The following is a 25,541-nucleotide window of genomic DNA, read 5'->3' on the forward strand; positions in this document are numbered from 1 at the left end:
CCTTATTTGGGGTTTTCATTTAGATAATTATCTGAAAAACAAGTGCGTATCCTGAGTCACCTGTGTGGAATGAGTTTAAAGCCACACTCTGCTGCCTGGTATCAAGGCTTCCATGGACTATGGCACCTGAATGGTCACCTGGTAACAAGCAAAGAGCATGGGAAGCTTGGGATGTGGACAATGCGCTCACATCAGAGGGGCTCTGCAGTGACCCAAACTGGGGAGCTCATGGGAAACGCAGATCCCCACAGGGCACCCTGTGGCACAGGCACGAAAGCACAGAGGAACCTGCTCTACCAGGGCCTGCGCCACATCCACACTGTGAGCAAATTGGTTTCAGCAAAACAACATCATCCATCACGTTACATTAATGCTGTTAATTTGAATGTTATGGTTTTGTAGCTCTATTTTTATTCAATTTGTGATTTGGTTTTGGTTTTATGGTTCTTCAAGGGCTATAAGCAGAAGTAGTTGATTACAGGGAGTTTTGCGTTTGTATATATTTGAATAACAATATAATGAAGGGTTCCACAAGAACTTCTTTCCCCTTTCGAAGGGGTCTGGCAGTACGTGACTCTGGTTTGAGGAATGCGGCCACAGACACATCATTGTCACCGAAGGAGGGATCCCCTAAGCGTTCCTGGTGTGCATGAAGGATGCTAGACCGCATGACCAGCAGAAAGGAACGCTGTGCCCCAAGCAGCGGGGAGGGAGTGCAGTTGAGCCAGGGCAGAAGGTGCCTCCGAGGAAGGCACGTGGGGCAGAGGACTCTTCCTACCCAGCAGAGCTGAGGAAAGAGACAGCATCTGGAAGTGGGCACAGCTGTCCCGGACCAGCACCCAGACGGCAAGAGTAGGTGGTGCAATCACTCCCTCAGAATCTCCAGAATTGTGGGTGGCCCATGAGGCAGCCTCCTGGGTCAGACAGCAGACAGAGGGGGAAGTGAAACCCCAGTGCCTTTCTCACCCACAGAAGATGCCTCGGGCACCAGGGTTCCTTTCTGCTGCAATTTAGCATCCTGCATGCATTCAAGGAACACTTATTAATGCCCACCGTACCCTAGGCTCCTGGACAGGGCTGCAGCCAGGCTGAGAGGAGAGACATCAACCGATCAATCACCCATAAAGGGGAAAATGTACCAGAGGTCTCGAGAGCACAGGAGGGGTGACCTGGCCCAGCATGAGGGCATAAGAAAAGGCTTCTCTGAGGAAGTGCCATTTGAGCCAAGAGCAGATGAGACAAAAACAGGATGGCAGGAGAGTACTTGGCAAAAGGCACAGGCTGGAGAGGGTGTGGTGGGAGGGAGCGTGGCCCATCCAGGAGCCCAGAGGGGCTGGCATGGCTGCAGCAGAGAGAAGGGGCAGAGGGAGGTGAGTGAGGCAGGTGGGACACCCTCAGGACCGGCAATGGGAAGCCACTGGGGCGGGATGACGTGCACTGATCTGACCTGCATTTGGAAGAATCAGCCCTGGGGATGGGCAGAGGATGGACAGGGAGGGGGCCCAGGTAGGAGGAGGGAGGAAGAGCAGCCAGGTAGCTGGCACAGCAGGACAGAGTGTGTGGCAGCCAATGTGAAGGTGGAGCAAAGTGTGTGGATTGGGAGATGCACCTGCGCACACCCAGGTGAGGCCATGGCTCTGCATTTTGGTCCAGGGTGGGGCTGCAAAACCAGCAAGAGCTTCCTAGCCAAGCCACCCATCAGCCTATGTAGGGGTCCCCAAGACAGGGCCAAGCCTGGGTAGGAGCAGCCCAGGCTGTGGCTGGTGAGGGCGAGGGTGACGAACGCAGGGCACAGAGAGGGGGTACTCACTCTGAGCCTGCCCTGAGGCGGAGGCCTTCTTGGCGCCTGAGTGCTGGATGAGCACATTGTCCTTGTCATAGGTGCCACCGTCCTGGCCCACCTCCACCACCTGCACCTGGGGCAGCGCCGTGTTCCACTTCACCACGTACTTGGGCCCCAGGGGCACCAGGCTGCTGATCTCCAGCTGGCCCCTGTTGGAACAGAGAGGATAAGGCCCTGGAGAGGCCGCAGCCACCCTGCCCCAGGGCTGGCCCAGGGCATTGCTCCTCCACACCAGCTCAGCCAGGCTTCACGCAGCCCCAGCGCAAGACCTCACACCAAAACCAAGCCAGGCAGAGCAGGGAGCCCTCGCCAGGGTAGAAGCACCAGGCGCCCAGGCCCCAGCCCCATATCCAGAATCACATGGCACCAGAGCCCCAGAGCCCCAGAGCCCTGGAGCCCCCTGAACCACGTACCTGTGGTTGGCAGGCCTGGGAAAAAAGACAAGAAGGAAAGGGAGGTTGTTATTACAATGGAGTGGCTAATCTGGGGGCTGTGACCCCGCTGGGGGCCAGCCATGGGGCTGGGCATCGGGAATAGAAGGAGAGACAGCCTCCTGCGGGGAGTGAGGGCATCAGAGGCCAGGTGTGGACAGGAGCGGGCCTTCCTTCATCTCTGGGTCTCACAACAGCCCCGCTAGGAAGCTTAGATGATCCCAGACAAGGACACTGATCCTCAGTCAAGTGAAGTGACTCAGCCCAAATCACCCAAACTGATTCCCCAAAACCGGGCCACTAGCACCCCACTTTGCACTTTGCGCTAGAGCAACATGAAGGCAGAGAGGGTATTCATCACACCGCCGGCACCACACGGTGCCCAGGATATAAACGGGACTGAAGAATTACCCTCTTTGATTGAGTGAGTGAGTAAATGAACGAATGGGTCAGCCATAAGCCCTGCCCAGACCCATGTGTGACAGAGGCTTCCTTGCCTGAGTCCCCAACCAGGCCCTGAGCTCCCGGAGGCAGGGGCTGGATCTCATTCTAGGGGTGAACTGGCACAGAGCCAGGTCTCGGTCTACATTCAACGGATTCATAGACGGGCGGACAAATGGGTGGATGGTGAATGAGTGCACAGGTCCTGAAACAGCGCTGCTTGTCCCCTTCCAGGACTCGTGATCGGTAACCATGGAAAATCCCCAAACCTACTCTGTGGTCAAACCCAGGAAGGCCCAAGCTGACTCGGTACAGAGCCTAGAACTGATTCAGCTGGGAGGCGCGAGAGCTATGCTGGGATTCACATTCCACTGAGGTGATTGTTTCCCTCCTGGATTTCGGTGATTGTAGCCATACTATTGCTTCTGTGATGCTTTTTAAAGTTGTGTCAAGGCGGGGCACGGTGGCTTATGCCTGTAATCCCAGCATTTTGGGAGGCCGAGGTGGGCCGATCACCTGAGGTCAGGAGTTTGAGACCAGCCTGGCCAACATGGTGAAACCCCTCTCTAATAAAAATACAATAAAAAAAAAAAATTAGCTAGGTGTGGTGGCACATGCCTATAATCCCAGCTACTCGGGAGGCTGAGGCAGAAGAATCACTTAAACCCAGGAGGCAGAGGTTGCAGTGAAACGAGATCGTGCCATTGCACTCCAGCCTGGGAGACAGAGCAAGATTCCATCTCAAAAAATAATAAAATAAAATAAAGTCTTGTCAAATATTGAGAGCAGAGGTTCTCCTAAGAGCCTGGCTAGAAAAACCACAGCTGAAGTTCTCAGGGAGCATTTGATACAGGGTCCCCTGCAGGACCAAGCAGGGGATGCGAGCGGGTGAGCCGGGCAAGGCAGAAAGGCTGGAGAATGGCAGGGCCCAAGCCCCAGTGCCAGGCCCACGTGGCCTCAGGCAGCCAGGCCCCAGAATGTCAGATCTCTCCTATGTCTCACCCGCGGTGTGGGCTCCCTGTGTTAGTAAAACATAAGATACCCAGGAGCCTAAAGCAACTGATGGGCCACATCTTCAGGCTCTGGCCTAAAGCCTCACCCTCACCCCACACCAGGGCTCCGGCTCCCAGGCACAGCCCAGCAGCCGGGCTCTGGGCATTTCCACAATCCCCGGCCCAGAACCAGCAAACCAGGCTCCTCTGGGCCGATGATGATGCTCCGGTCTGTGGGGGAAAGGCAAAGGCTCACATTGAGAAATTCTGCGATCTGGCCAGAGCAAAACAGATTTGAGTTAAAGCCGCAGGGATCTGGGGTAGACACAAGGAAGAATCTCTTGAATTTCAATGTGGACAAAACCACTGTTTAGTCACCAACTGCAGAGTTCCAAAACAAACAACTCTGTACCATGGACAGCTGTGTGCCCGAGGCTGAGGGCCGCCCCCGATGACTGCTCCAGGTACTTCCCAGCGTTGGGGACCAGTGGCAGAGCAGGGCAAGAGGGATGGGAGAGGAATATTGGAAGCCTAAACCAAGCTCACATGGGGTCCCTCTGTAGAGCGGCCGGCCAAGAGACTGGAGTAGGGCGGGATGGGGTCTCCAGGGAGGGGTGATTGCCCCCTCCAACCCAGGCCCACTTACTTGAAGTTGATGTTGGCGCAGACAAGCATGTCGTTGAGCAGGAAGACCCGACGCTCCTTGGACTTAATTAGCTGCCCGCGGTCACCGTACACGGTCTCCGTCAACGTCTCACACAGGAGCAGCTGCCGCTGGCCTGAGGTCAACAGCTGGAGGAGGGGCAGGGAAGGTCAGCATCAGCATCGCGGCCTGGCGGCTTTACCGCGCCGGAGACCCAGAATCCTCCCATGGTGCAGAAAGGGAGACTGAGGCTGGGAGAGGTGGAGGAGATGAAGCCACTCCCTCCATCCCTGGGTGACAAGATGCACTGGGGAGGAAGACCAGAGGACCACACATCGGGGCCTCCTCTCGGAGGCCATGGGGAGACTGAGCATTCACCAGCACCCGTGTGGGCCCAGCAGCCAGTGCCCCCTTCTCAGGTGAGCCAGCCATTGCCAGCCCCTCTCTGTAGGGATTCTGCCTGATTGCCACTGCCAAGGACACAGCTCTGGAGTTACAGAGGTGGCTCTGCCCTCATCCCCACTCCTGCTGTAAAGCCCTCAGGCAGGTCACTTCGCATGTCCAAGCCTTAGTTTACTCAGCTACGAAGTGGGGGCAGATACCTCTACTGCTCAGATCACACAAGGTAATGAACATGTAACCGGGTCTGGCTACATGACTCTTGGGGTCCAGTGCAAAATGAAAACACAGGCTCTTGTTCAAAGTGACTATGAATTTCAAGATGGTCATGGCAGAATATGAAAGCAAGCATGGGGCCCTTCTGGGCACCAGCCATGTATGATGGCACAGGTCATGCGTGATGGCACAGGTCACGTGTGATGACACGGGTCACGTGTGATGACACAGGTCATGGCCTGAGAGGCCGGCCCTGTATGTGTGCTCCATAGACAGCTACTGTCTGTGATGGTCTTCACAGTGGAGCAGGCGTGGCCTTGTGCAGGGGACCCCATCCTGCACCCCACCCTGTTGAAAGCCTTGGCCTGTCTCGCCTCTTAGGTGGCCTCATGACAGAGTTGGAACAGACCTGCCAGTCAATAACACCACCCTCTGAGGACAAAGACTTTCACACCCCAGGCATCCAAGCAGGCATTTGCCAACCTCAGGCTGGATGTCAAGAGCCCCCCCTGCTAGTGTCAGGGCCACCAACCCATCCAGGGACACCCTGGGAAAACGTCTTTTTTCTAAAGGGGATTTTTTTCTGGGAGGGAGGGAGGATATTCAGCAAAATTCATTCCCAAAACCCGTGACTCTGACGACAACCATTACTCTCCCCTTCCTTCCCCATCCTGTCTGGGAAAAGGACAGATCACCCCGAGCCTCCCCGGGACATAAAAGGACAGATCACCCTGAGCCTCCCCAAAGAGAAAAAGACAGATCACCCCCAGGCAACCCCAGGACAGAAAAGGACAGATCACTCTGAGCCTCCCCAGAGAGAAAAAGATAGATCACCCCCGGGCATCCCCAGGACAGAAAAGGACAGATCACCCGAGCATCCCCAGGAGAGAAAAGGACAGATCACCCTGAGCCTCCCCAGAGAGAAAAACACAGATCACCCCCGGGCATCCCCAGGAGAGAAAAGGACAGATCACCCCGAGCTTCCTCGGGAGAGAATGCTGTTGTTCTCCAAAGCATCATCTCTCTCAAGTCGGCACACAACCAAAAGTCCCAGTGGGACCAAATGCCCAGGGTGTGCCAGGCACTGAGGATGGCGCTTAATATTCCACATCTCATTGAATCAGCTCAGCAGTCCTTGAGGCCATCCCCATTGCCCAGGTGAGGAAACTGAGATTCCAGGGGTAAAGTGACTTGCTGAGACCCACCCACTGTTGATTGACAGCATAGGACAGAGCCAGGCCACGTTCACCATTCCCTGCATTGAGCAGCTAGTGCACAGTGTGACAGGAGCCAGGGGAGGCCCCACCGCTCCTAACATGCAGGAGGACTTGGGGTCCCCCACAGCTGCTAAGGCCAGGCTCCGCCTCACTATTTCCACAAGGAAACCAAACGCCAACTCAAGAGACCACTACTCGGACCTTGAAGACAGCAGGGCCCCCCGCCCCAAGGGCTGCCAAATGTGCCATGACCCAAAACTTGGAAGAGGAAAGTCCCGTGGGCTCTGGCAGTCAGCGCTGCCCCCTTGGCAGATGAAAACCAACAAAAAGAAAAAGAAAACCAGGATATTGCACAAACGGCCCTCTGGAGGCTCCTGCCTAGGCTATTTTGAAACAGCTGGCATGGTTCCGTTTCGGGTTACACCCAGTTTCGTTTCTGCTTCTCCCTGGGTGATGGTGATAGGGACATCACTGAACAGGTCACAGAACTGGCCAGGACTGTCCAGGGAGGGCCCTGGAGTGGGAAGCCCAGGGTGCGGCCTCCACCACACTCTTCCTAACATCTCACATGGTCCAACCTACCCTCACCCGGCAAATGGAGACATGGAAGCTTAGAGCCTCTAGTCCTTTGCCCAGCATCAAAGAGGTCTCCCTTACCTCCAGCCAGGGCTCACCTCACAGAGCAGGAGAGGGCAGAATGGCTGTTCCCAACCACTACAGAATTTATTTCCTCCTCCCAAGAGGCCTCTCCCCACTGTGGCTGCACAGGTGTATGAGGCAAAGCAAGAGAAAGCCTCTTGGTCACCGAAGAGGGAGCCGAAGGTGGGGAGAGGAGAAGATTCCTGAGCGCAAAGGCCAGCACGGGTGGTCATGGCGGGGCTGAAGGCTTTTTCTCCCGAGACATTCCAAACTCGAGGCTTGTGTGGGGGATGGCTGAGTTAGTCCTGCCTGGAACCAGGGGGTGGAGAGTGACCCTGCCCCTCATGCCCAACCTGAGCCACGTGGATGGGGACATCCCCAGGAGAGGGCGCTGTCCCCTGCCCATCTCATCTTCCCCAGCCCAATCCTCCTGGAGCAGGTAAAATAAACTCAGATGCCTTAGGGGCTTGCAGGTAACATCAGTGGGAAAGGTGGGTAGGAACCAAGGGGAAGTGGGCAGCTGCTACTCGGGGGCTGGTGCCACGTGGGAAGGTGGGTCGGTGAGCCAGCTCTTCCTACCCTCCCAGGAGACCCACAAGTCTGAATTTTATAGGATCTCTCTCAATTTTTAAATGTTGGCAACTACTGCCATGTTCTTAAAAATACTGTGTGGGCCGGGCACCGTGGCTCATGCCTGTGATCCCAACACTTTGGGAGGCTGAGGCAGGAGGATCACTTGATCCCAGGAGTTTGAGACCAGCCTGGGCATCATAGTGAGACCCCATCTCTACAAAAAAAAAAAAAATTAATTAGCTGGGTGTGGTAGCTCGTGCTTGTAGTCCCAGCTACTCAAGAGGCTGAGGCAGGAGGCTCACTTGAGCCCAGGAGCTCAAGGCTGCAGTGAGCCGTTATTGTACCACTGTACTCCAGCCTGGGCAACAGCATGAGGCCCTGTCTCAAAATAAAATTAAATTAAATAGAATAAAATACTGTGTGGGCCACAACACAACCTGCAACCTGAATTTGGCCTGAAGCAAGAGAGTCCTAAGATGTGGGTTGCCTGAAGCTTGGCACTGCAGGGGACCCTACAGGAGGCCTTGTCCCCGCCCCACTTCACAGGCATGGGGTGGAAAGCAAAGATGCTGATGCAGGTTAGACAGCATTCTATACTGTAAAGTGTAGCGCACATGGAAAGGGCCACTGTCCCTCTGGGCACTCCTTCCTGGACTCTTAGAAAGGTCTTCCCCGTGCTGCTGAAACCTCCCTCCTGGGAACGGCCAGCCATAGGCCTTAGTTCTGCTTCTAGGACCCCACAGAGCCAAGAGGCTCCCAGTTTATTCCCCAGAAAATTTGAACCTCTCCCTATGACCTCACACAGTATCTGTTCTCCAAAGAACAGTCCTGCAATGTGCCCAGGGCCTGGGCACCCCAGCCTAAACTATCCCAGCCCTCCCCTACCCTCCAGTAGGTGAACAGGGGGGCTGGGGTGTGGGACCTCCCAGAGACCCCAGCACAGAGCCAGGCAGTTCATGTCATGTGCTGAGAGGAAAGAAGAGGGACTCCAGTGACCAACAGGTGACTCTGTGAGGTGACCTTGTGCTTTAAAAACAGGCTCCTCTACAGACTCATTTGCAAGTCTTTTGGTTTTGTTTTGTTTTTTTCCTTTAGAGACAGAGTCTCCCTCTGTCACCCAGGCTGGAGTACAGTGGCACAATCTCGGTTCACTGCAACCTCTGCCTCCTGAATTCAAGTGATTCTCCTTCCTCAGCCTTCCGGGATTACAGGCGTGTGCCACCATGCCTGGCTAATTTTTATATTTTTAGTAGAGACAAGGTTTCACCATGTTGGCCAGGCTGGTCTCGAACTCCTGACCTCAGGTGATCTGCCTGCCTCAGCCTCCCAAAGTGCTGGGACTACAGGCATGAGCTACCACGCCCAGCCCAATTTTCTTTTTTTTTTTTTTAATAGCATGTTCCTAAGCGGCAACCCCAAAACGTGGCATGGACTTTTCATCTTTCTTCTTGTGTTAAGGACAATCACGAAGCCGCTTTGCCAGCTCCCTGTTTTGCGGCAGCAGCCCTGGGGCTCCGGTGCTATTAAATGCTCCTCATTTCAAAGGGAGCAAGTGAGGTTCAGAGAGGGTGGGTGATTCCCTTGAGGGCACACAGCAAGCACCTATGGCAAAATCTGGATCTAAACCCAGATTCTGACTCTCCAGAGCCTGTTCATTTAACTAGGCTTTGATTTCTGGAGACTTTACTGGAAATCACACTGATGCACAAAATGAACTTTTATCCTAAAATAACATGAACAGGAATGAACGTGGGGGTCCCGCTGAGGATCCAATCCCCAAGGTCACATCCTTGGAAGAGCAAGGCCTCCCCTCCCTCAGAGAACACTGCCACCTAGTGGGTGGCGTGGGGCAGGGGCACGGGCAGGAGCACAGGTGAGGGCAGGCAGGTGAGGGCAGGCAGGTGAGGGCAGACAGGTGAGGGCAGGCAGGTAGGAGGCCCAGCTCACCTTGTTGAGGCTGCTGCGGTCACTGACGCTCTTGGTCAGCTGCTGGATCTCAGCCACCTGATCAGCCAGCCGCTTCTGCTCGTTCAGCTTCTCAGCCAGCGTCTCCAGCTCTGTGAGGGCCAGCTGCAGCGACAGCCTGTCCGGATGGCCCCTGGGGGTGTTCTTCAGCATGTCCTGCCAGGTCAGAGCAGAGACTGAGCAGCCCACCCATGACCAACTCTACCCCAGCCTGGGGCAAAGCCTCACCCTGCGCAACCCCCTACACACACTGGGTCTGCAAAGGGCCCGGCCTGAGGCCAGGACAGATGGCACCAGATGCAGAACAAGACCTCAAGAAACAGCTAATGCATGAAAAAGAAAACAAAAGCATGGATCTTTCTAGGAATAGACCCACATGAACTGAAAGCGGGGTCTCAAACAGATATTTGTCCAGCCATGTTCATAGCAGCATTAGCCACAGTCGCCAAAATGTGGAGGCAAAAATGTCCGTCGACAGACGAACGGGTAAACAAAATGTGGTCTCTCCATACAATGGCGTATTATTCAGCCTTGAAAAGGAAGGAAATTCAGACACATGCTAGGACACGATGAATCTTGAAGACCTCATGTTAAGGAAAACAAGCCAGTCACGAAAAGAAAAACATCGTATGATTCCACATATACGTGTTTTCCTAGAGCAGTCAGAGTCATAGAGACACAGGGTAGAATGGTGGTTGCCGGAGGCTGTGGGGAGGGAGAATCGGGAGTTGTTGAATGGGTAGAGTTTCGGTTTGGGATGATGAGAAAGTTCTGGGATGGGTGGTGGTGATGGTTGCAGAGCAATGTGAATGCACTTAGAAATGTTTATGATGGTAAATAAATAAACTTATAGATCAATCACTGATCAATTGATAAAGGGTATGGTTATATAAGAGCCCACTCCCACAGGCCAGCAGCACTGAGAGTGTAGAGGAATGTGCCACCGGACCCCTCAGCCTGGTAGCCACCCTCTCAGCTCCCTGATGAGGGCCAGCCCCTGCCCAAGGACCCTCAGTGGTTGGGACAGTGTCCCAAGCTCTCCAGGACCCTGTGTGGGGCTAATGTCCCTTAGGAATCCCCTGTTCTGAAGCTCGAATCTGAAATGGCCAAGCTCAGCACGTTTACTGAGCATCTCCTCCATGCCAGGAGCCCTGCGGGTCCCAGGATTCCCTGTGCCTTCACTCCCTTCCTGCAACCCAGGCTCAGGCCACCAGCAGTCCCTCAGAGTCCCCCACAGAGGGGCGTGCAAACTGAGCTGTCAGTTACAATCAATTTCACTCTAGAAGTGGAGAAAGATGAGGCCAGAGTCCCACAGCAGGTTGGGTGGGTTATGGATCACGGACAAGAGCCCGGACCTCCTCCCTCCCACCCCAGGAGGCACCTCCCAGCCCACAGGCAAACCCTGTGGGTTGAAGCTGCTGGAATCCTGAGCAGTACCTGAAGCAGGAGGATGAACTGTGGGAACCTCTGGATGGGCTTGACCATCAGCCCGTAGAGGGTGACACGGTCTGGGCTGCACACCTGCCGTCGCTGGTGGAGACAAGGTTCCGTCATTCGCTGACCCCCTGCAGAGAGGGCCCAGTGCCCCAGAGTCCAGACACTGTCCCCATTCTGGGCTCCTCTCCCCAGGCCCTAAGACCCTGCCCATCCCTGGGCTTGCAAGAAGAGCTGTGAGAGGTCCCTGGTTCTGCAGCCAGGATCCCTCTCCCACCAGTGCCCCTGCATGGCCGCGCACCCTCAGGAGACTAAAGCAGTCATCTTAAGGTCTCTGAACTAAAGGCATAACTGGGAAACTCAGCAATTTATTCAAGATGTCAGACTTCTAGAAGTGGCCAAGGCAACCATTCCCTCCACTTAAACTAAACGCAGACAGGTTTGGGCTAGGGTAGGGGGCGGGGCACAGGGGGACCTTCTGTCCTGTCTCTTGCATCCATCCCCCACTCCATCCACACACCTGTTACCTGGTCCTGGCCCCCATATGCTGCAATCCCACAGTTTCTCCACCTGCCTCCACTTCCATCTGCCCCAGCTCAAAATCCTTCAATGGCTCCCCATTACCTGAAATATTACATCCTAGGCCCTGGGCGTGGAGGTCTAGAACCACCCAACTGAACTCAGCCGCCTCTTAGTGTGCACACTCAGGCCTTCTCTCCTGGGACTCCCCAACAGGCATCAGTGCTCCCAGAATCCAAACAGACCTGCCCATCCCTCTCCTCCTGCCTCTAACCTTTGCTCCACTATCCTTACACCTGATATAGGCTCTCCTCTGTCTTTACTTGGCACAATCCCACCATCCCCCGCCAGGGCCCATGTCAGATGGCGGCTCCTCCTGATCCCCTGTTCTCTTCGATGGGACAGTGGGTTCCTCCACCGAGGCCGTGGCATCTAACCTGTGCTGCCAGCACATGTGTGCGTGTCCTGGCACCTAGCCCAGCTGCATCCTCTGCCAGCCAGCAGGCTCCCTACAGGCAGGGGCTCTGACTCACCAGACTACGCTCCCAAAGAAATCAGCGGAGGCTGGGCACATGAGAACTCAGAAGCTTTTCGAAGCCTTTAACCTTTACTCTCCCAAGCAATGCCCAAGATACCCCTTTAAGGAATTTCCTCACCCTTTTATAAATGAGGAAAAGGAACCAGCTTAGCAACCCTGGAGCCACAGCCCACCACAAGGCCAGCCAGGCAGACCCACCCACTCACCAGGGCACAGGAGGCAAAGGGTCAGCAAGATGACACAGGTCTCCCCTCCATCCTGCCAAAGCTCCAGGATCCCAATTGCTTACAGACACTTGGCTACGCTCCTCCCAGGGGCAGGAGGGAACGATTTTCTTCCCATGGGACTGGGCTGCCCCAAAAGAAAGAGGGGAGCTGTCCAGGCCAAAGCTATGATGTCATACCCAAAGCTGGGGCCAAAATGCTCCCTTCCTCCCGAGCAATCTCCCTGCCCACCCTGACCAGGCACGGTACCACCGTGGAGGCCCACCTTGAGGAACTCGAGGAAGGCAGGCTTGGTGAGGCAGGCCTTCTTGATGATGGACATGGCACTGGTGAAGTTGTTCACGTAGTCACTGTACACATCTAGCACCATGGACTTGGAAAACTGAAACAAGGCAGGTGTGGGCCAGGGAGGCCACCTCAATGCAGGGAGCAGAAGGAAACGAGGCAGGTGTGGGCCAGGGAGTCCGCCTCAATGCAGGGAGCAGAAGGGCAGCCTGCACTCACCCTACACTCCCTTGGGGCCTTGAGCTGTGCAAATCCATCACCCCCACTGGGGTGTGGACATGAAGCTCAGAGAGGTAGAGAGGCTGGCCTGAGGTCACAGGTGGGATGGGGTGGTGCCACAGCAGAGCCCAGGGGGCCTTTGCCTCCCAGGTCTCCATCCCCAGTGCAGCAGCCCAAGCCCACAGGTGGAGGGAGGAGAAGGGCGGGGGGAACACCCCTTCTACTGCATTCATGTTCAGGAAATCGAATGTCCCTTGCCCTCCACCTTTAAGGAAAATGCTCCTGGCCTCTCACCAGGCAGTGTGCCAAGAGTTGAGTTACCAAGGGAGGGATGGTCGGCCTGGAGTCAATCAACTCTCTCTCCAGAGCCCCTTGATATACACCTGGAACATCAGACCTATTCAGTGACTCTATCGAGCGCTGTGGCTTTCAAAAAAAAGTTTTTTTCTTTTAGCAAAACCTAGTTACCTAAAACACATCAAAGTAGAGTGCTACCAACTTGACCTTCCCTCACCCCATGAACATCTGGGGTCCGCAGACTTCAGCTAGAAAAGCCAGAAATCCAGTGCACCCCTCATTCCACAGATGGGAAGCCTGGGCTCAGAGTGGGCCCTGGACCTGCCGTAGGTTGCAGAACTGAGCTGGAATCAGAACCAGGTCCCCCGGATCGTGAGCCAGTGCCCTTTCCCCAGCACTGCGGCACATCCTCTCCGAGCCAAAGTTGTGGTCTTTCACAGCATTTCACACTGGCTTGAAACCCTCAAGTGCTCGGTAAGAGAGCTTGTGACCGGCCAGGTGGCTGCCCACAGTGACTGGGAGGCCAGGGGGTGCTGCCACCTGGGAGGAGCCAGGACAGCCACCTGGCTTCATCAGCACCATGGCCTGCCAGGTATATCCAAGGACATCCTGGCCACTTCAAGGTGTCACACTCACCCCTAGATCAGGCCCAGAAGACCCTGCCACCCTCTAATCCCACTGACTTGAACAAGGCAAGCAGGCAGAGGCAGGAGGCTGGACTGCATGGCCCCGGGGTCAGACTGGTTGTGGTTTTACCTTGGTGGGCTGGGGGAAAAGTTTGGGGACACTTACCGAGGCCACAAAGAGGTCCCCGATCTTCTCGGTGGAATCCCACTCAGCCACGCGGGAGGACAGGGCGATCTGGAACATGGAGTGGCAGTGCAGGATCTCCTTCACGCGGAAGAACACCACCTGGCACTTGCGGGCACTCAGCGCCTTGGGCTCCATCTCCATCAGGGGGTTGCGGTAGTCCTGCCGGGGAGGGCGGGGTGAGGCCGCAGGCCAGGCCGCAGCCTCTCTCCCTACCTGCCCTCATGCAGAACTCGGCCAGCCATGAATGGGCCTTCCCATGGCACGGCAGGGAGGCACTCATCCCTCACTCCTCAGGCGTCCTTCTGGAAGGATCTCCATCACCATAACACCCCTGGCCTCACTGGCCACACACAACACCCCCATGCTTCTGTGTTAATTGGTCGGGAGGAAGAGGGTCTTTTATGCGCCATCTGCCTGCAAGGAGCTCCTTGGAGGCCGGCCTGAGGGCGAAGCTCTGCCTGTCACTGAGCCCGTGAGCGGTAAGGTCACTACAAGCTCCCTTGGCTCCCACATCCCGCGTCACTCTCCAATCAGCTTTGTCAGAGACAGGTGATATATTCATCTCTACCTGCCTGATGCCTAGGATCCCTCTCTGAGGATCCAAACTCAAGAGGGGAAGAGAGCGTATCATTAGCAACAATTCCCTGCCCTGGTGGCCTTACTCTGGTAGCCCACAACCTCCCGGAAAAGTCACTGTCTCAGGGATTCAAACACTGTCTCAGGGATTCTCAGGTTGGCACATACTAGTCACTTCATGCAAGCATCTGCTCAGCAACCCCTGGGCCTCCTGATGCAAAAAAGAGGACTCGATCCTACTCCTCTTGATGCAAGAAGGAGGACTCCATCCTACACATCTTCCCAACTAAGGATCCCAGGAGGATGGGAAGACATGGCCCAAGCCCCAGGGGCTTCCAGAGTGGCAGGAGGACACAGTCCCTTCCAGTCATAAATGGGAGTATATGCCCTCAGCTCTCCAGGAGTCATTTCAAAGAATCCCATTTTGTTCACAAAGAAGTCACTCCCGTGAACACCAGGGCATCAGGAATTCTTGCTGCCTATATTTGGAGGTTCTACTGTCCCCATAAAGCAGTGCTGGCTTATGGTCCTGTCCCCTTAAAACTGCCCACAGTCCCCAAACACTCCGTATAAAGTTACCCTCCAGGGCCCTCCCTGCTTCTCCCCAGAGACTCTTGAGAACTCCCTGAAGTCACACCTGGAGTATCCGCTTCAGAGACTCCACGTAGCTGCCTTCGCTCTGCACGATGGAGCCCAGGATATGCCTCCGGACCACCTGCTCGGGCCAAAAAGCACGGTCAGTGCACATGACACCTGCTGCACAAGGCCAGTGCCTGCTGTGATGCAAGTGACAGGAAGGGGAGCTGACAACTACAGGACAGAGAAACCCATCCCTCCCAGGTCCCATCTGGGACCACTGGGCCTGGTGGCCGCTCTTCCTTCCAGAGCCCCTGCCAACCCTAAATAAATGCCCTGCTGCCTGGCTGCAGAATGGAGGAGGAAGGGCACATCCCAGGGAAAGCCCCACTGTGCACATACATCTGGGGATGGGGTAATCACCACGCTCCTCCATGGTGGCGGGTGACCACCTCCATCTTTGGACAACTCTAATAGAAAATCCCAGGCCAGGCAAGGTGGCTCATGCTTGTAATCCCAGCACTTTGGGAGGCAAAGATGGGCAAATCACCTGAAGTCAGGAGTTCGAAACCAGCCTGGCCAACATGGTGAAACCCTGTCTCTAGTAAAAATACAAAAATCAGCTGGGCGTGGTGGCACGCGCCTATAGTCCCAGCTACTTTGGAGGCTGAGGCAAGAGAATTGCTGGAACCTGGGAGGCAGAGGTTGCAGTGGGCCAAGATCGCGCCACTGCACTCCAGCCTGGGCAACAGAGCAAGACTCCATCTCAAAAAAAAAAGAAAAGAAAATTCTGTCTTAGCATTAGCGTGAACCGAATCTCAGCTCCCTTCACTTGCGAATGAAATCCTTGAGCTATCCCTCTTCCACAAGACAGGGCTTGGGGTACCGTCCCCCCACACAGGTGGTCTCTGCTTCTGGCTAAACATCCCCAGTCCCTTCTCCTTTCCCTTCCACCATCACCGTAACCCTCCAGAAGCCTGGCCCACGGAGCGGATCACAACCCCTCAGCTGCAGCCTGCAGTACCCCGTCGAGCATGGTGTGGCTTGCACCTCCCTCAGCTGAGGATCTTTCCAACACAGTCACCTGGCTCCCACCCCAGACCTTCTGAAGTTCTACCGTCCTCTGAACAAGGTGGAACCTGGATACCAGGGACTTTGAAATCTTCCCAGGTGGCTCTATTGTGCAGCAAAGTTAGGACGCTGCTCACAGGAGGTGTCACATGTGACAGGGGTCCGAGGGGGAGCCCATCCCTCTCGATCTCGGGTTGGGAGGTGACTGACCCCCTACTCTACCCCCACAGCTGTCCTGAGCATCCATCAGGAGCCCACAACCACCAGAACCCCGGCTCCCTGCCCTACTCCCTCTGCTGCCTCCTCCTGCCTCCAGCAGGCTCTTCTCCCATCTTCCCACTGCCCTGCCTGCAGCCAGGCCTGGCCATGGCCTGGCCACACAGTCCCAGCAGATGGCAAGACCACTGTCCCATTGTTGATCCATTGTCAACAATCCCCAGGTACTCAAGTGGCACCCAGAGCAGAGCACAAGGACATCTGGGGCCACATAACTCCCCATAGTGGGGCTGTCCCGTGCCTCTTAGGATGTTCAGCAGCTTCCCTGGTCTCTACCCACCATCCTACAACACATCCTGCTCAGTGGCCTCACAGCCAGAGGAACCAGGGATCTCGCACCCTGTTTCATGGCTGGCAAAACACAGATAGCGAAGGGACAACATGACTGGGCTGAGATCCCAGAGCAAAGCTGCCCGACCTCAGCACGACGCTCTACAAGAAGGAAGCCATTTTTTTTTTTTTTTTTTTTTTTTTTGAGACAGAGTCTCGCTCGCTGTGTCACCAGGCTGGAGTGCAGTGGCGCGATCTCGGCTCACTGCAACCTCTGCCTCCCAGGTTCAAGTGATTCTCCTGCCTCAGCCTCCCGAATAGCTGAGACTACAAGCGTGTACCACCATGCACATCTAATTTTTTTTGTTTGTTTTTTGTATTTTTAGTAGAGATGGGGTTTCACCATGTTGGCCAGGATGGTCTCGAACTCCTGACCTCAGCTGACCCACCCGCTTCACCTTCCCAAAGTGCTGGGGTTACAGGCATGAGCCACCGCACCCAGCCAAGGAAGCCATTCTTAAAAAGCCTCAGTTCCTGGTGGGAGCTTGTGGCAGCTCTGAGGCCCAGGGTGAGGACAGGTGGACAGATGGCAGGGACTGGGCACCTACACACCTGCAGCCTCACCTGAGTCTGGATCCCATCTCATTCTTCAAATGACACCTTAGTCAGAAACAGCCAACGGGACCGCTCTGCATGCCATGGAGTTGGGGGAGGCAAGCGTCCTAGCTGCCGGGAGCCCACCCCCCAAAACCAACAGCACAGAGCACGCGGGGTAGAAAGTGGAAAGCCTGTTCAATAGCTGAGGAGAGAACCTAGGAGGCCCCTATCCAGCTGGGCTCTGCCAAGAGCCCCCAGTCATCATATCCCCTGTGAGATCCAGACCAGCGTGGTCCCAGAGAACAGGCTGGAACCCCCAAGCCACCCCTTCCCCTGCAGACCCCCACCTGCCCCACTCCCCCACAGACCTGCTGAGGGCTCAGGCCCTCTGGCATGGGGCCCAGCTCTGGGGCCGGGGGCTTGATGTCCGAAACGCTGACCTCCAGGAGCCCCATGTCCTCCTCCTCCGAGTCACCTGGAAAGTCAGATGGGCCGATGACACAGCTAAGGCAGGGACAGCACACCCTGCTCAGGCCTCAGGAGCTGAGAGCCCCCCAGACCAGTCTTAGACCCAGGTCCTAGGGTGCAAGCAGCTCCTGCGGCCCCGTGGGGTTAGAGCCGCCCGGTAGCTCCTTCTCAGGAGTTCCCTGCTATGTCCCAGGGCCTGGAACAGTCCATCGGTGAATAATTGTGAGCAAGTGAGCGAGAGGGTGAATAGGCAGAAATCAAAGCCGTGTCCTGTGGGGCCTGGGTTCTCGGCGTCCATGCTGCCAGAAGCCACTGTCCCTGCTCAGGCCCGCCCGCTCTGGCCTGGCGAAGGCTAGCCGCCCATGTCCCCATCACTAGGAACTAAAAATAGTTTTCTTCTGGAAGTCTAAAAGGGGGAAGAAAATAAGCCCCGAGAAGAACAGGGCAGCGTGGTTTGGCACTTTCCTTTTGAAATAAAAAATGCAGAGCTAAAGGGAAAAAGTTCAACAGGAGCCTGACATGGAATCCCAGGCGTGAGTGGAGCTGGACCTCAGACGGAGGACGGAATGAGATGGACAGAGGCCCAAGCCTCTGAGAGTGGGAGGAGGTCAGATAGTGAGGGAGGCTCCGGAGAGGGTTCCAGCCCCTACCAGAGCAAGGTACAGGTGCCGGGAGAGGGGATCCCAGCTGCTGAATGGCTCTGACTCCAGCGGTGGCTGTGGGCAGCAGGAAATGGGAGCTGTGGGGAAGCTGGGGAGGAAAGAAGAAGCGGCAGCAACCCCAAGGGTGGGAGGGGGTAGAGACACCCCAATAGGCCCTTACCTGAGCAGGAGACAGAGGAGGAGGAGGAGGAGGGACAGCGGATGACGGCGTGGGGGTGGGGGTGGTGCAGGCCCTCCTGCCGGGCCCACATCACGCCCCGGGCATCACTCCGCACCCACCCCAGCCGGCCTCGCAGCTTCCTCTTCCCCCACGAGCTGCTGGGTAACATTCTTGGCCTGTGATTCGAGCCCTGCCACAGCTATTAATATCGCCTCTGCGGGGAGGGTCACTTCAGGAAGGCGCTGGGCTTGTGGGCGGGGTGGGGAGGGCTGAGGAGGGCCCTAGCCAGCCTGGGGTTGGGAGGGTGACCCAGGAAGAGTTCCCAGCCAGCTGGCCTGGCCACGTTATCCTGTCTTCGGACCATCTCAATGAGTTTAGAATGGCCACTTGGCCTGCTCCCTCCATCATCAGGGGTCAGTGCTCCCCAAAATGCAGAGGGAACATGGACATTCACTGAGCACCCAGCCTGTGCCAGGCCTGTGCACACCCACCCTGGCTTAGCACCGCACCAAGTGCACGGGTGGGGCTCAACACATTTTACAGATGAAAACCCATTTATGGTCTGCTGCCCCAAGAGGGGAAAAAGTGCAAGGCGACACAGCCAGAAAGCCGCAGAGCCAGGGTCTGAGCAGGCCAGCATGAGGCCGTCCTGGCACCAAACGCCTCCACTTAGGGACTGACCGCCCACCAAGAATAACGTCTGCTACATGGGGCTCTCTCTCTCCTCGTACTACCTCGGACATCCTCACCACAGCCCTACAAGACAGACAGCCACCCCACTGTATGGATGAGGAAACTGAGGCACAGGGAGATTAAACTACAGAATTTTCTAGGATGACACAGGCTCTCAAAGTCCTGCCTGGCTTGAGGCCTGTGTTCCTTCTGCTGCATCAGGCCATGTGCCGAGGGCAGGCAGCAGACAAAGCCTCCTTCCTTCCAAAGAGAACTGGCACCCCAGAATTCCATCAGCTGTGAGCCCACTGTACTGGGATTCCTTGTCTCCTTATCTGTCACCTCTAAAGATGTGAGATGGGCAGCAGGGGCCGGTCTTACTTGACCCTGTCCCACCAATGCCTGGGAACACATCAGGGGCCCTGACCTAGACATTCTCCAGAGGAATGGACTGGAGCCTGGTGGGGACCAGGAGCAAGGGTAGGCACCTGAAGGGGGGTTCAGGGGAACAGGGGCAGGACTTGTATTCACAGCTGTGTCCCAAGGCTTTAGGACAGTTCCTAGCACATAGTAGATGCTTAATAAAACTTGTCGCATGAATGATCAATTGATCAAATCTGACCATGGGACGCTTCTGTGTAAAACCCTCTAATGGGGTTTATGCAGTGTCCTTAAGACCAAAGGCAAATGCCCAGCAAGGCTGACAGAGCCTGTACTGACCGGACCCTGGCCTATCATGCCCGCCCCCACTTCCGCCACCTGAGGCCTCCTCTATCCCTTCCAGGCCTGTGTGTCCTCAGCCCTGACACAACCTCTCTGTGCCTATTCCCTCATCTGCTGCGTGGGAATGTGAGAGTTCTGTGCGCCTTGTGTGGTGAGGATAAGGATGAAGTGAGGAACTGTAGGCTCATAGGGCAGCACCTGGCACACAATAAATACTCAGTCAGTGCTGACTAAGAGCATCTCTGGAACATCTCGTACTTTCCCACATCCGGGGCTCTGCACACCCGCTCGCTCCTCTTCCCAGAGCACCCACTCTGCTCTGCCTGGTGACCTGTGCCTCCTCCTTCCCTGATCTTTCATCCCCCAAATCCATCCTCATTTCCTCCATGCCCCGCAGGGCACCCCAGTGGACCACTTGTCAACCTGTCCTGTCATTTCCCACGCCTGCGCCTGTCTCCCGCGCTGTGCCAACAGCTGGCCCCGGAGGCACTGCTGATACACGCATCGTGGGTCCCTGCATGCAGCACAGGCTGTGGCGCTTAGTAGGATTCAGTAAATGTCAGCTGGTTGGAGAGATGGGTGGATGGATAAAGGAAGGAGGGAACAGGAACAAAAAAGATGAGGACAGGTGAGCCAGACAGCGCAGGGGGCAGGAGGCCAAGACGGCCGTGACAAAAGCAGGAGCAGGGACGCTGAAGGAAGAGGCCCAGCTCTCCCAGAAGGGACAGGCCATGCCTGCCAGAGGAGGGGGAGGCACACTGGGACCTACCAGGATATTTGGGACTCAGCCCCCAATCCCCACCACCAGAGGAACCATACGCCAAGTGGTACCCACCCAGCATGACCTCTGGGGTGTAAAGTAAAATCCCACCCTCCCCGACCCCCAGCCCAGAGCTGGGCACCAGACCCTCCCACTCGGGCAGCGCCTCACCGAGGACATCCTTCCTGTGCAGGAAGGAGACTTTGCGCATCACGGCCATCCGCGTCTTCTCCAGTCCATCCTTGGTCCCGCTCTTGGCGGCCTTCATGAGCTGGGTCATCTGAGCAAAGGTAGAGAGGCTCATCAGGGAAGGGACGGCCTGGGATTCCTGCTACCGAGGGCCACCCGCCTCCCCAGGCCTCGGCCTGCAGAGATCAGAACCACCCAGACCCTTCCCTCCCAGGTCCATGAGCAAAGGCCAAGGATGACAGTGGGGGTGAGAAGGTGCGTTCATGCCCGGGGATCTCCCTCTTTAGGGGCAACAGGAGGCTGTAACCGATTTTTTTCCCTTCAGGACAGACTATGTGAGCAGATTTCTAATCCAGGAGATGATGTGACCTGGTGAGGAGGGGGCCGAGGGGTGCTGGAGACCTGGAGCCCTGGGCCACCCGCCAATGGCATGACTCTGGGCACATCACTGAACGTCACTGAGCCTCCATTTCCCCAGGCAAAACTGAGGAACAGCAATACCGATCCTTGCCAGGGTCTGTGAGCACCAAACATTCCGGGTCTGGGAAAGCTCCCTAAGCAGAAAAATGCGCTCCACGAATGTTGAACATGACCTTAGGAGCGACTAAAGGAGGTGTGTGCACACCCCCATCCCATCCGCCAAACCCAGGTGAGGGACCCATCCCTTGCCTCCCCCGAAACAGCCAGGTTTCTTACTGAGCCACCGTCTGGGAAAAGGAGAAAAGGCTGAAGTTGCCAGAAAGAAGAGGCAGCTTCCTCTGGCAGTGGGGAGGGGATCCATGGACACGAGCATAGCAAGCTAAGCAGAACATGAGACGTAAGGAGACCGCGTGCCCAGAAGAGGGAAGTGGGCATCCGAGGTGCTGGGGGAACCCAGGCCTGACAGAGCTGCTGTCCCCTCAGCCAGTCCTTTGTCCTCCCAAGCCCCAGCCCTAGCACCCGCATCTTCTCCAGCATACAGCAGCACCAGCCAAGAGAAGGCTCTGCAATGACAGAAACACTCTGTATCTGCCCTGTCCAAAATGGGAGCCACGGGCCACATGCGACTATTGAGCACTTGAAATGTGCTGGTGCGAGGAAGCACCCAAATTTCTAATTATATTTACTTTTAGTTAATTTCCATTTAAAGAGCCACATGGCTATCATAATGGACAGTGCAGTCCTGAGAAAACCTTCTCCTTCCTAAAACTCTCTGCTGAAGGTGGGGAGCACTAATCTGCGGGGTGGGGTTGTCTCTGGTCTCTGCTCTATCACCTCCAATAACCCTTTGGTCCCCACTTAAGTATCCAAGCACTTCTTGGGGGTCTGGGCAAGGAAGGGTTGCTGAAAAGCCACCAGGTGCTGTGCATGGGGAAGCAGGGGTGGTGGCTTTCAAGGAACAAGGCTGACTTTCTGGAAGGAACCAGCAGCAGGGAAAAAGAAGGAAGTCCCCTGCCTGCCCTGCATTTCTACGGGACAATCCTAGAGAAGCTGTGCTTGGCCTTTTCTGGGGTTGGGCAAGGGGAGTGATCATAGAGGCCTTTGAGAATCTAACGAAAGGGATGGCATAGACGCTCATCTTCTTCTTGTTGGGGGGCGGGAGGAGGGGGTCACATCCTCAGAGATCTGAAACCTCTGTTCCAGAATCCAGTTCCTGTCCTGGCAGAAAGCCATCAGTGGTGCTGTCCTGTGAGCCCCCAAAGTGGTCTTTCAAAGGATCATCTGAGGCCCTTCTCTTGGCATTTTCCTGGGCAAAAAAGAACAGGCCAACACCCTAGAAGGTGTCCCCGAGTACACCTGCCGAATCCACCCATTCCCACAGTGTGTGGCCGAAGCGGGGGAAAGGCCCAGTCTTAGACTCTGCCCTTCTCTAGCTCTGGGCCCCTCTCTAAGCCTTGGCTTCCTGAGAGGTTAGCCCCGCCCCCACCCTGGGTTGCAGGCCTCTCGCGGGTTATCTGTGAAAGGTCTCGTAAACTGTAAAGGGTCTGCTCTCCTCCTCCTGGAAGGCTTCACATTCCAATAAAGTGGGCAGCACTGCAGGATGGAAGACGTTTGAGCTCTGGCACGCTGCAGACCCAGGTTGGAATCCCAGCTCTGTCGTGAACCACTGCTGTGGCCACTAGCCGGGTACTTGACACTAAAAGATGCAGAAAGGCAGCTACTGCCCAGAGTGCCACAAGGACAGGGCGGTCAGGCGTGTAGATAACAACAGCCACTGTCCACTGAGCTCCTAGACCCAGCACAGGCCCGTACACCCAACAGGCCTGATCGTTGACCTTCAAAGCCACCCTGGGGGCCGGTACTGTGAATGCCCCCATTTCAAAGGCAAGGAAACCAAGGCTCAGAGAGGCCAAGGGGCCTGCTCAGGATCACACCATGAGGAAGTGGTGAGACTGGGATTCAAACCAGGCCCACAGACCTCGAAAGTCCATGCCTTTAGCCAAGACACAGAGCAGGTGCTCAGTTAATGGAAGCTACTGTTGTCGATATCATCATCCAAAAGTTTAAGCAAGTACTGTGATTTCTCCTACAGACTTCCTTATCCTGGATTCCTCTGAATAGTGTGGAGAGATAGGAACATCCAATGTCAGCAACACTCACGTTTTTCAATGTGTAACCCCAACTGTGCAGATTATGAAATGTGCAGATTCCTGAGCCTCGTCCCAGACCTACGTAAGTGGCACCCTTGGGGCTGGAACTCAGGAACCTGCATTTTTAACACAGCACCCCAGGTGATTGCAAGGGTCCTAAAGTTTGAAAACCCTCCTGGGAATTCTTGTGGACTATCAGGGTTTCATTTGCAGGTGGGGAGAAAGATAGGGGTGAGAACATGGAAGGGAACATGTGGCTTAAGGCATCTGCCAGTTCCAGCACAGAGGCAAGGGTGGCCAGGGTCCAGGTCTCAGGACAGCCCTGGGACTCAAGGGTGGGCCTGGGAGGCTTCGTGGTACCAGGGCAGCAGGAAAACCCCTGGAGGTAGCTGCAGCTGGAAACAGCCCCCATCCAGGGCTTGAGGGGACAGACAGACAATACCTTACAATCGTACTTGTGCTTCAGCTCCTGCATGTCTCTCCCCCCAACTCTCAAAGCCAAGATGTCTCTCTTAGTCCTGGCGTATCTCTCCTTTAGCCTAGTCAGGTCTGGAGAAAGCTGGAGCCCCAAGCGGCCAGGCAGAAGGAAAGCAGGTGAGAGGAGCAGGCGGGACAGGAAGGAGACAAAACACAGACAACAGGGGAGAAAGGAGACTCAGGTAAAGTGCGGACGGACAGCTCGGGCAGGCGGGATGCGGCACCCCAGGTCCCAGGCAGCAGTCCAGCCAGATCCTGCCCAGAATCTGCTCCAGCTGTGTCCAACCCCACCATGCCAGGCAGCTGGGGGCCGGGTCTCTGCAGCAGGGAATCTGGGCTGCTGGGGCGGAGAGGTGGGAGGGGAGTAAATCCAGGTCTCCTGTCTTAGGGAAAAGGGAAAATGCTCTGAGGGCAAGAACTGTGTCTTCTCCCCGGCCCTGTGGCCCAGCACAGGGCTTGTAACATAGGAGCTTCTCTGTAAGTTTGTGAGATAGACAGATGGCAGGTGGATGGATGGATGGAATGAGGTTGGGGGATAAAGGGTAAGTGGGTAAATCCACAGAAAGATGAATGGAAGGGTAGAAGAAGCGTTTGGCAGATGGATGGGCAACAGACAGGCAGGTGGATGGGTAGATGAACAGGCTCATAGAGGGATGGATGGATGAATAAATAAATGGATGAATGAATAGATGCACAGATAAATAGATGGATGAGCAAATGGATAAATTTGGTTAGGTGACTATACAGCTGGGCAAATGGACAGATGGATGGATGAAGAGACAGTCAGATGAAGGAATAAGAGGATGGATGGACGGTAGGAGAATGGATTCAGGCAGTGCTGTACTGGCAAATATTTAACAACCAGTTCTCCAGGAAAAAGGGCCCTGCTTTGAAGCATTTCCATGGTGTGAATACTTCCACCAATTCCAAGCTACCAAAGTGACATCACTGAATGGGAATTTGTAAAGAGATGCTCATAACTGGCTCCTGAGTTCTTGTGAGCTGACACTAGCTGCCTCTGGCACACTGCTGGAGAATGAATGGAGGGAGGATGGGTGAAGGGTAAAAGGGAGGGAGGGGGATGGGCAACTGGATGGAAGAATGGATGCTCAGCTTACAGACTATCTGGAGGATGGATGGATGGATGGATGGATGGATGGATGGATGGATGGACAAACCGATGGGAGAACAGGTAGATGGACAGAAGAACAGATATTCAAATGCACGAACCATATGAGCAACAGTGATATTTGGTAAAGTACACAAAAGACCAAGACAGGTGCTACTTCTAGAGAAGTAGACAGAAGGATCAAGAGTGTGAGTTCTGGAGGCATGTAGGCTCCTGCTCAAATCATGGCTCCCTGCTTACTAGCTAGAGAAGTCTCTTTACCTGAGCTGCAGCTTCCTCACTGGTAAAGTGGCCATAATAGTAGCTACTGCATAGGGTTGTTGAGAAAATTAAATGTACATGCAAAGCCCAGAGCTTATTAAGTATTCAAAAAATGGAAGCCATTATTATCTTTTAAATTGCAAGTGCTCAGTATTTGTTGGATGGGTGAATGGATGAGTGGATGGATGGATGGATGGATGGATGGATGGATATACAGACAGATGAGGCACCTGTGATATTGCATTCTACATCATTTAAGTCTCTCTGAGCTTCACACAGGTTTTCTGATCAACAAAATGAGAATCTTAAGGACAATAATACTAACCACCTAGGGTACTGGGAAAATTAAATGACACTGCTTTGTAAAGTGTACCATTCTAGGCAAATGTTCAATATTGTTATGCAAAGAAGTATGC

At 55.2% G+C, this 25,541-nt stretch overlaps 1 protein-coding gene across 9 annotated transcripts in view; it reads right to left on the minus strand.

Annotated features, from left to right (window-relative positions):
• Window positions 1-25,541, minus strand: part of ARHGEF10L (Rho guanine nucleotide exchange factor 10 like) — a 177,453-nt gene that overhangs the window by 61,004 nt on the left and 90,908 nt on the right. For 6 of the 9 annotated variants that reach the window (XM_054679891.2, XM_054679881.2, XM_054679883.2 and 3 more), the window contains 10 exons: window positions 23,701-23,817; window positions 20,671-20,779; window positions 17,423-17,529; window positions 14,902-14,979; window positions 13,668-13,847; window positions 12,340-12,456; window positions 10,797-10,889; window positions 9,342-9,515; window positions 4,354-4,499; window positions 1,811-1,992 (listed from right to left, as the gene is read on the minus strand). In XM_054679891.2, the coding sequence (XP_054535866.1) occupies window positions 1,811-1,992; window positions 4,354-4,499; window positions 9,342-9,515; window positions 10,797-10,889; window positions 12,340-12,456; window positions 13,668-13,847; window positions 14,902-14,979; window positions 17,423-17,529; window positions 20,671-20,779; window positions 23,701-23,817 (1,303 nt within the window). Of the gene's footprint in view, window positions 1-1,810; window positions 1,993-4,353; window positions 4,500-9,341; window positions 9,516-10,796; window positions 10,890-12,339; window positions 12,457-13,667; window positions 13,848-14,901; window positions 14,980-17,422; window positions 17,530-18,344; window positions 20,542-20,670; window positions 20,780-23,700; window positions 23,818-25,541 lie in introns of those variants that run through there. The other 3 variants (XM_009449346.5, XM_054679899.2, XM_009449366.5) reach the window with 2 other exon arrangements.

This window comes from Pan troglodytes, chromosome 1, assembly GCF_028858775.2.
Source record: "Pan troglodytes isolate AG18354 chromosome 1, NHGRI_mPanTro3-v2.0_pri, whole genome shotgun sequence".
Lineage (NCBI taxonomy): Eukaryota > Metazoa > Chordata > Mammalia > Primates > Hominidae > Pan > Pan troglodytes.